At 38.1% G+C, this 11,044-nt stretch overlaps 1 protein-coding gene across 1 annotated transcript; it reads left to right on the top strand.

Moving 5' to 3' along the window:
• The first annotated feature begins 5,870 nt into the window (after nt 1-5,870).
• LOC116100755 (putative olfactory receptor 52P1) lies at nt 5,871-6,797 on the top strand. Its single transcript, XM_031384487.1, has one exon. The coding sequence runs from the start codon at nt 5,871-5,873 to the stop codon at nt 6,795-6,797; it is 927 nt and encodes a 308-aa protein (XP_031240347.1).
• Nucleotides 6,798-11,044: the final 4,247 nt, after the last annotated feature.

Genomic DNA, 11,044 nt, shown 5'->3' with positions numbered 1-11,044 from the left:
CTCACAATACGTGGAAACTGGGAATGGTCACAACAACTTCTTCTCCTTTGGGGACTGCTTTTCAAGACATGCTGGCCTTCTAATAAAACACCCAGTGGTATTCTCTGATGAGCTATGCTGTACTTTTCTCTTTCCTTGGTCTCTGAAGACCTGTCCCTATGCTCAGATTTCTCCTAAGACGAAATCATAGACTACAAAACTTTCTTTCTATGATGAGAGAACCTTGGCCCATAGCAACAAGAAAACTTATATGTCATCTTACAGAAAGAAATGCAGGGAGAGAGTGCTTTTCTATTGAGCTCAGTAGAAAACAAAAACCACATTCAACCTCAGATAGGAATGCTCTGCTTATCGGAAGCAAGGTGAGTGGTAAGAAGGTAATAGAATATTTCTAGGTAAGTCTTAATTTTAAAATTTAAATAATTATCTTTCTTTTGGTTCAATTGCTTTCTCTCAATATCTATCTATAGCTCCATTAATCCTGTTTAACAAGCATTTATTTTCTAGTCATTCAGCAACCTTTACACCTCCCTTATGAAAGATGAGAGAGTTCACAGCAGATTTAAGGAGTGAGAGAGTAAAGATCCAAGAATCCAGAAATTATTTTTAATGACAAAGAAATGTGAACTATGACAGCATAATTAATTAATTTACAAATCCAGCTATGTAGTGAGTACTTAATAAGCATGAGCTAAATGGGAAGAACTTCTTAAAAAACAAAAGTTGGGCTAATTGATGCTTAAAAAATAACTAGTGTGTGTAGAGAGAAAAGGTGAAAATAGAGGAAGATATGGTTTTATTAATAAAGGGATATGGAAATCGTGCTATCAGTCAAAGAGAATGCGCCTGCCCCCAAGAATCTATGTAGTTAGAGGCAAAGTCCACACTGCATTTCTATTTTCTAAAGAAATCAAAGTTTTCAGATATTGTATGTTTACACACACACACACACACACACACACACACACACACACACACGTCTCCATCCAGAATGTTCTCTGATCCCCTAAGAATCTGGCAAATGTTCTTTACAATTTTATTTGTCCCTGTACAAGAAAATTCCCCTTCAAGCACCACAACTTTTTGTCCATCTCAGTTATAACATTTGCTGAACTTTGTAGTCATTGTCTGTAAATTTACCTAACAGATAAAGAGAAACAAGGTGGAATGAGGTAAAATAATAGAGAATAAATGGGGACCTAGATTCATGTACCATGAACCACATTTTCTTAGGTTGGTCATTCTCAACATGACAGCACCGGGAATTGTTGCAGGTGCTCTGGAGACTAGAGCTCCTAGGCTTCAGTGCTGGATATTTACTTGGGTGCAGTTGTCTGGGTCTCGGTATGAGAACTGTTATACCACTTAGCATTTATAATTAATGGCAATGGTGTGAATCACTTTGTGGCTCTGTGACATATAAAGGGTATGAAGGCTGATGAGTTTTGTGGGGACTGGGTTTGGAAAGGAAAGATAGTACAGATTCAGGCAGCATAATGGAGATCAAAATCTAATGCATACATTACTTTTACATTTTGCAGTCTACAAGCAATAAAATACATAAAATCAACCTTCATTTGACTGCGCACAAGCAGTTTACAGCCTGAGTATATCGCTTTGCCCAAAAGAAATTTAAGGTAAAACAGAACAATATGGTCTATAATTTTTTTCTTTCTTTAATAGTACCTCCCAGTTCTATATCCATACTATTATTGCCATTCTTTGTCCATGTCTGTTGGTTACATAATCAATAGAGATCATTTTAAAGACTCAAAAATTTGGCAACTTCAGTCCTGTATAATGCATCAGTTTCAACAAAAGCATTGATTTTATGAGTAGGTAAGAGAATAAGTACAGGAGGCAAGGGGGATGCTGCCAGATTACTTTAGTTGTAAATGTCAGTTTGGGTCAGATAACTATATGAGGAGATCTTTGATAATTCTATAAGAGCAACAACAGCAACAATAAAAGAAAAGGTAAAATATGCCATGGACCGGGTTTCTTACGGGGGTGGGGGGGAGCCCTTATTCTGTGGGGTGATGAGAGTTTTGGCCAGGTGTGAAAGGGATTCGGCAGGTGACAGACAGACACAACAACCGAAGTGTGTTATCTGAATGTATTTTCACAAAATAAGAATCAGGCTTTACATAGTAAATAGAAAACAGGGCGAATGTCAGAGATCACATAGGCAGGTAGCAGTCACAACAAAGACAGTAGATTAAACAGCCAGGTGTAAAGGATTCCTTCGGAAGTGCTCTTCCCAACTGGGCTACTTGGCAGCCCTAAACAAACACCCAACTATCTCATTCTTCTAGGTTGTCAGAAGTATGCACCTGGGGTCTCCTTCTAGCTAACCTCTCATGAATAATACATTACTTAGGCCCTGGGAGTGATTTCTGGGAGGTTCATGACAGACCCCCTATTTGCCAGGGGAGCTAATCAACTTCTCTCTGATATGTGAAATAGTTTGCCATTTGTTGACAGTAAACTTTAATGCTTTGTCTTTTTCCCTCTCTGGAGACAATCTGTCTGAATAGGAAACATCCTTGAGAAATTCCAGGCCGAGAATCAGCTCAGCCCTGATTAGGATTAGTTGGAGCATTGTTGGGGCCCGGAAACATTGTTCAATTTAGTTTGGCTATAACGAAATATTTCTTAGGGCACCTTTATGCCTGAATAAAGAAAGCATGTAGATTTCTCCACAGACTTTACAGAGATCAATCTGGAACACATCTGAGTTAGGAGATGTTAGTGACCGGCCACCTCAGGAGACTGGCTCACTGTGAAGCGTGCACCTCAGGTCTATGGACAGATTTTTTAGACCTGTCATGCAGACACAACTGAAGTAGACGAGTGCTGCAGAACAGAAATAATTTTGGATAAACTCGGATTCTACAATATTAGTCAAAGCACATCATAGCTATGATTTTTACAAGAAAAAGACTGTGCATAAATATAACACTTATTATAAATATTATATTTATAATAAACTACTTTAATATGTATGTTTCTACTCCATGAAGAAAGTTATACAGGTCCCGACAGGTTTGCTCCAATGACAGTGTCAGCAAATTCAGAGTTCCAAAGTCCTACCAGGATGTTACAGAACTCCTACATCTCATCAGTAAGCTTCTAGCCTAACAAAGCAGCTCAAAGCCATATGATCAGGTAAATGCCTCCACTGTATCTTCTTGTGTTGTATAGGATCTGTAGATTCTCTTAGGCAACCCTCATCTGGAGTGTTTGTGGCCTGCATCAAAATGAGCCATTTTGAACATCTACTTATTATGCAGGCAAAGTTCTTTCTAAGTGAATGTCACATGGCACTCTAATATGTTTGAAATATTGGTGATAGTGGGTTTTTTTCTGGCAAGGACTTTATTGAATTTGGTCCTCTCCTCTCTTCCTTATTATATACACCTCTGTAAATATTAACTACTTAGTAGATATCCAAAGAATGTATAGATCCTTTCTTCACGCAAAGTGATATTACTTCTTCTAAGAACCATTAGTCAACCTTATGGCTTGCTTCAACAGCTCAGAAAATTCATGAATATCACTTTATACCATAAAACTAAATCTCCCAACATATAGACACATAAGCAGAGATTTTAGGCTCATGCTGAATATCTGTGCTCTTAAAAAAAAATAGATGGAGCTGGGCAGTGTTGGTGCATGCCCTTAGTTCTAGCACTGAGAACCCAGAGATAGATAGATCTCTGTGATTTCAAGGTCAGTATGGTCGACACAACTAGTTCCAGGACAGGTAGGGCTACACAAATGAAACTCTGTCCAGAAAGAAAGGAAGATAGAAAGAAAGAAAGAAAGAAAGAAAGAAAGAAAGAAAGAAAGAAAGAAAGAAAGAAAGAAAAAGAAAGAAAGAAAGAAAGGAGGGAGGAAGGGAAAGAGGGAGGGCAGGACAGAAGGAAGGAAGGCATGTGTGCACAATGATAAAATGAGGTAGTGTGAAACTGTTGTTTTGAACTTATAATGAGTATATAGAACAAACTGCTTTGAACTTACTATGGACATCCTTCTGTAACTCCCCTTTTGTCTGACATTTTATCTATGAGGTAATTTTCTAAGAACTTTTGCCTATAAAAAGGCCAGAGAATAGAAATAAGATGTTGGGTAGGGGGGCTTTGCCCCATCCATCCACCCAAATGTATGTGTATGGCATTTGGGGTTCAGTCCCATTCATCAAATGTATATATGTATATGTCTGTTTGTCTGTGTGTAGTTATGCATGAACAGTCATGGATTCAATAAAACAGGTAGTCAGGCCTGATCAGAACGTGTATTATGTTGTCTGTGTGAGTGACTTCTTTCTTTCCTTCCTGGTTCACAGAGTGAACAAGCTCCCAGTCTCTCACCTGGCTAGTGAGGCTCCTGACTAGCTTGCCAGAGAAAGCTCTAGCAATAAACTCTTTACCTAATTCCCTGCTGCTAAATGGCATGTGTTAATTGCCAAAAGCAAGTGGTTTTTAAAAAGTAAGGAATATAGAAGCTGCCTTTTATCTTCTTAGGGAAAGGCCACCAAAATAAAAGAAACTTATTTGAATACAGTGTCTTACATGGACTTCTGTTTTTCTTTTTCTTTTTTTTAGTTAGCATACAAAGTAATGGGTTTTATCTTCACATTCTCATACATTATATTTTATTTTATTTGCCCCCAACCACCTTCTCCTACACTCCCCATTGCTAGTCCTCTTATCTTCACAAATAGTCCCCTTTTCCTTTCATATCACATGTATTCCATTACCCCCAAAATTGTTATTAGTAGAGTATGGTGTTGATTTTATTACTGCATAGATTATTCAAAGATCCTTAGTGAGAAAACATCTGCTGATTAATGATGAGGACCCTGGCATGAATGCATACTCGTAGGAAGTCCAGTAGACAAATTTGAAGTAAATATTTATAATAAAATATAAAAACATCTACATTCTATATATGAAGGACATTAACAGTGGAAAAGAGAATGATATCTCGATGAATTATCCAGAAAGTATAAGTATGTACAGTTCAAGAGGCAGTCACTTCACAGCGTCCCTGTATAGATCCTTGTCTTCCACAAACAGAGGTCGCATGGAGAGAAAGAATGTTACTACCAGAGATACTCCTGAAAGAAACATGGTATGCAAAGGGAAAAGATCTCAAATAATATTTTCTCTAAACTGTGCGGCCATCTGGGAACACAAATTGAAGAAGTATGCCTCCTGCTCCCCCTTTCTGTGTATATGAAAGACATACGAGTGAAAACATCATGAGATTCTATCAGGTTCTCTCAGCCTTTGTTCAAGGATGAAAATGTTTCTCCTATTATTACTCAGAAAATTACAGTTTTATTAATATTACTATTTTATTAATATCACTATTATTATTCAGAAAAACTTAAGATTTATTTCTATTGAATGTGTGGTTGTGTATGTAGAAGTCAGAGAACAACTTTGTAGAGTTGTTTCTCTCATTCCACCATTATACAAGTTCCAAGAATCTAAAATAGGTCATCACTTTTGCACAGCAAGCTTGTTACCTGCTAAGTGATCCTGCTGTCATAGCAGGGGATGGGTGGCTTTTTTTAAAGCATAGGATTACTGAATTGTGAAAGCAAAAAATGAAGACTTTCTATACACCCTTTATATTGAAGGCTAAGACCCATAAAAATTTATTATGAAAACAATAAAAGGTCTTAGAAATGGGACTGAAACTAGGCTGTGCATTACATGACTGTAAGAAGGCATTATGACATTTTTCTCTGGGTCACAACTTAGCCAACCACTGGAACCAAAACCAGTAAAATCAACCAACTCCCATATCTTGTTGGCAGGTATTTCAGCCTTCTTTAACAACTACTACTGGTTTCTGGCATGTTAATCTTCAACCACTCCAGCTCCATGACTTTCACTCTTATGGGAGTGCCCGGTTTAGAATCACAACACTTATGGCTCTCTGTTCCATTTACTTCCATGCTCTTGGCTATCCTCATTGGCAATGGTGCTATCCTCTTCTTGGTTATCACAGACCCTACACTTCACACACCAATGTACCTGCTCCTGGCCCTGCTGATGGTGGCTGACCTCATCTCTACTCTAGCTCTTGTGCCCAAGGTCCTGTGCCTCTTCTGGTTTGATGATCGAGTCATAGCCGTCTATGCCTGTTTCACACAGATGTTTTTCATTCATGGAGCTTCAGTGGTACGATCAGCCCTACTTGTTGCAATGGCCTTTGACCGCTTTGTGGCTGTGTGTGAGCCACTACGCTACAACACAATTCTGAGCCATTCTCTAGTTGGACGCCTAGGACTGGTGGCACTTGCCAAGGGTGTCATCCTTATCCTGCCCATGCCTCTTCTACTTCAAAGGCTGACTTTCTGTCACAGGATCATTCCTCACACATACTGTGACCACATGGCTGTGGTAAAAATGGCTTGTAGTAACACCAGACCCAATCGGATTTATGGGCTCTTTGTGATCTTGCTTGTAGTGGGACTCGATCTGCTTCTAATTGGCTTCTCGTATGTCTTCATCCTGCAGACTGTGGTACGCCTCAACTCTCGAGATGCCACCTTCAAAGCCCTCAACACCTGCTCAGCCCACTTCTTTGTCATTCTCATCACTTATGTACCTGCACTGTTTTCATCCATCACCCACCGCATTGGCCGCAACATTCCACCCCATGCTCACATTATCCTTGCCAATCTTTACCTTCTCATACCTTCATTATTCAACCCAATTATCTATGGTATTAAAATGAAAGAGATACGGGACAGGGTCGTCAAGTGCTTGTGCAGATGAACTTCATAGGATGTAAATCCCAGTAATAAACTTTCACCTTGATAAATGATGAGGTTACTGAGAAGACCTTTGACAACCACCCAAGACCTGTGGATATTACGGAAAGAATAGACCAAAAAGGAGTGGTCTCACTCCATTTTTTCTATATGCTCATTCTCAAGTTCTGTTTATTTCTAATTACTATCTTCTTGCTAAAAAGATCCTGGTGTGCTTTCACTGGATCCTTCTTTATAATAACCTCTCAGGAAACTGAAGAGTAATTACTCACCCTATTGTGACTTTTTAATTTGTTAGCAATGTGAAATTTTACAAGACTACTCAAATGATAGTGATAATATATGTCATATATAGTCAGGATTTATGAACTATTGAAATACATAGTTTGAACTGTTTCATTGCAAATTAAGTCATGCTGTTTGGACTCATAATTCAAGATACTCCTGTGAGAGGGAACTCTACTCTAAAAAATGCATGTGAAGTGGAAACTACTTGCTTCTAAACCAACATTAGCCTCACATGAATTCATCCAGAGTGGCTTACCTCCTGCATAAAGATCAACTTACATTATTTGGTGAAGTATTGCCCTGTTACTGTGTTTTAAATCATTGTGTGAATAAAATTTATCATAATGAATCACTGTAAAAATGTAATTATATAATGTCATGTCTAAAACAACTTGCATAAAATAAAAGCATGGAATGTAAAGACAACTTTTAATCATCATCTTTTTAAAAAATATTTTCTATTTTTTTATTATTTTTATTTATTTTATATGTATGAGTACATTGTAGCTGTACAGATGGCTGTGAGCTATCGTGGGTGTGGCTGCTGTTGATCTCAGGACCTCTGCCAGCCCCGCTCACTCCGGCATAATTTACTGCAGCTGTCTTCAGATGCACCAGAAGAGGGCGTCCAATCTCATTACAGGTGGTTGTGATCCACCATGTGGTTGCTGGGATCCGAACTCAGGACCTTCGGAAGAGCAATCAGTGGTCTTACCCGCTGAGCCATCTCGCTAGCCCAATTATCATCTTAATATTAAGGCAAACAGATGTGGTCATTGAGCTTACAGTTAGGAGAAAGGGCCTTACATTTCTGAACCCCAATCTCAACCTATAACATTGTGTTTGAAATTTAAAAACAAAACAAAAAAAGTCATTTATTTTTTGAGATTCTAATATAGTATTATTAGTTTTCTCTTCTAACCCTCATAGGTCACCTATTAGGCTAAGCTGACTTGCCAGTGAGATTCTTAAATGAGTAATAATGAGCAAGACATTTATAGTCTTTATCTCTAGCCATCACATTAAATTTCTTCTTTCTTTAAGAATAAGTCAGGGAAAAAATGGGGTGCAGAACTAGACAAAGGGTTCTCAATAGATGAAACAGTGACTAGGAAGAGCTTCAAGAAATGTTCAGCCGGGCAGTGGTGGCGCACGCCTTTAATCCCAGCACTTGGGAGGCAGAGGCAGGCAAATTTCTGAGTTTGAGACTGTCCTGGTCTATAGAGTGAGTTCCAGAACAGCCAGGGCTACACAGAGAAACCCTGTCTCGAAAAACCAAAAAAAAAAAAAAAAAAAAAAAAAAGAGAAAGAAAGAAAGAAAGGAAGGAAGAAAGGAAGAAAGAAAGGAAGAAAGAAAAAAAGGAAAGAAATGGTGCATAAGTATGGCCTGTCTTGACATGCTCACAACTCGTTTCCCAACCTCTGCAATGTTTTGCTTCCAATCTATTCTACAGAATTTACAGAAATCTTAAAGTTGAGTATTTTGGCAAGTTTCTAACATCTACGGTTCTCTAAGATGTAAAATCATAAAATGAAGTATCATTACTTCCAGCTTCTGCTTTTCTGTATACTTCAAATATCTACATGTGCACTACACTGAGGACCCCATGCATCTCAAACATGTTACCTTTTCACCCTTTAATATGTTCATTTATGCTTCACTTGTCTGAATCACTTTCGCCTTTTGTCTTTTCTCTTACTAAAATGCTTAGACACTATTACAAGTGTCACCTTGCAATGAAAATCATCCCCTGTGCCTTTTTTTATTTCTTCAAACCATCAGGACACTTATCTTCACCCTTTTTTACATGACAATTTATCATATGTAATCATGTCATATTCCTTTGTGTGTTTTTCTTTACCTTCACCTCTGTCTATAAAATTATAAAATTTTTAGCACAATAATTGTATTCATTATCTGTATTTCAGATTAGAGGCTATAAGATTGGTTTGATCATAAATAAATCAATAAAAATTTGTTGAATTAAAAAAAGAATAAGTCAGTCTATCAATTTTAATAGCAAATTCGACTCTTTTAGGCTAGAGCAGAAAAGCCTTTCTGAATGAACACTCTTCTCCTGGATTTTATTTGGCCCTGATTAGCTTCGGAAGATGCCTACATCAAAACCTATATACATCTTCCACATAAGGTGTAAAAGAAACCCGTGATCGATCTGTTAAAACAGATACCAATTTACTCATAATATAAACAGTCTTATGGAGTACTCGGGGGAAACGTTGACATGGGGAGAACCTGTGGTATTATCATGGGTCTAGGTGGCTTCTTCAAGTCTTTTCATTTCCTGTTGAAGTTTGGAGCATGCAGAGTATTTATACGTAACGCTCACTTTCAGCTGCCATCATGATCACCATGTCAGAATGCATAAAAAATATCTAGGAAAATTCATGATTGAATTTTCTGTTATCCTCGAAGTATCATATCATTTAAGAAGGATTATAGGATGCAATTATATTATAGGAGCAAATATTTTGATCAAGTAGGTCAATATACTGGGTAATAAGAAACCCTTAAGAAAAATTCAGGGCAACAGCTAAGGTTAGATTGTTTCTCCATTAATGGAAGGCCACATTCTCTTACCTTCCATTAATTCCAGTAGTAGCACCATATGTAGGGGTTCTTCTTATGGTTACCCCAGCCATTTTATGTATAATATTTCAGCTGCATAATAACATGCCTTGCATATTAACTTGAAAAGGCTTGGCTTCTTTATAAAACCTTCCCACACAAGCAGTGAACAGGTCAGCTTGCATTCAGATTCAGCTCTTCCCACTCAGTTATTCGTATTTGTAGAGTACAAGGCTTGAAACATTTGTGAAGCAAAACTAAGTGGAACACTTAATAGGACAAGCTTAAATGTCAAGAAATGTGGGGAGCCGCAGCTGCCACCCTATATACATATATATTGAACACCTGGTCTCTGGCCAAAGCAGAGAGCATTGATAATCAAGCCCTTAGTTGGAGAAGCTGAATGCCTCTAGTTTGTGATGCAAGCTGGCATGAATTCCCGCAGCCTATTATACTTTGCCACGTAGCTGATGCTGATTGGGACCAGGGAGAGTATTTAACCCGCAAGGGCTGGGGGCTGGAGAGAGGCTGGAGAGTAAGTATGTGGAGATAGGAGTAAGTATGTAGAATTAGGGCTGGTGATGAGTTATGTAAGATTTAGGAGTAAGTATTTAGAATTGGGGCTGGTAATGGGATAGGAGAGAAGATGTAGATATAGAAATAAGATGTAAGGATAGATGTAAGATATAGAATTAGGAATAAGTATGTAACTAATAAAATGTAAATAGAAATAAGTAAGATGTAGCAAGCAAGATTACAAGGATCCTAATTAAACTGCATGGGGAAGAGCTCGTTGCTTGCTTGCCTCCTTACTTCCACTGGACGGGTAAGGCAGCCGACAAAGAAACATGGCAAAAATTATGTGACGACCTCATGTTCAGCAACAAAACTGAATTTAAACTCTGCTGTGATTGAAATATAAACAGTTTCAAAGTACTTAGAGGAATAAAATACCTTCGTTTTCTGTTATGCTTACCCTGCATTTTGAAGCCTTGACATACCTCCATCCAGTTTCTACTCTTCTGATACCCATTCCATGCCCAGGCAGTTTACTGTACCCTGTGGGCCTGCTCTGGTTCAATTTCCATATACCATGATGAGCTCCTGGATTTGTAACTTCATGGTTTTGGCAATATAAATTAGCAGGTATAAAGAAATCCAGATCATTATAGAGAATTAAGGAAGGGTAGCCATCTGTCATATATTGCTAAGGAAAAATCTCAACTGGGCAGCATGGAGCTGCATAAGGTAATTATCCAAAAGTCAAGGCCTGGGTAGTTACAAGGCAGAGGAAACTTGGATCTGAAATGTCCATACTTACTTTTCCTTCTGTGTAGCAAGCCATAAAAATGTACATTTGACCATTGTTTGTATGA

Source organism: Mastomys coucha, unplaced genomic scaffold, assembly GCF_008632895.1.
Source record: "Mastomys coucha isolate ucsf_1 unplaced genomic scaffold, UCSF_Mcou_1 pScaffold21, whole genome shotgun sequence".
Classification (NCBI taxonomy): Eukaryota; Metazoa; Chordata; class Mammalia; order Rodentia; family Muridae; genus Mastomys; species Mastomys coucha.
This window is presented reverse-complemented; position numbering and strand designations above follow the sequence as displayed.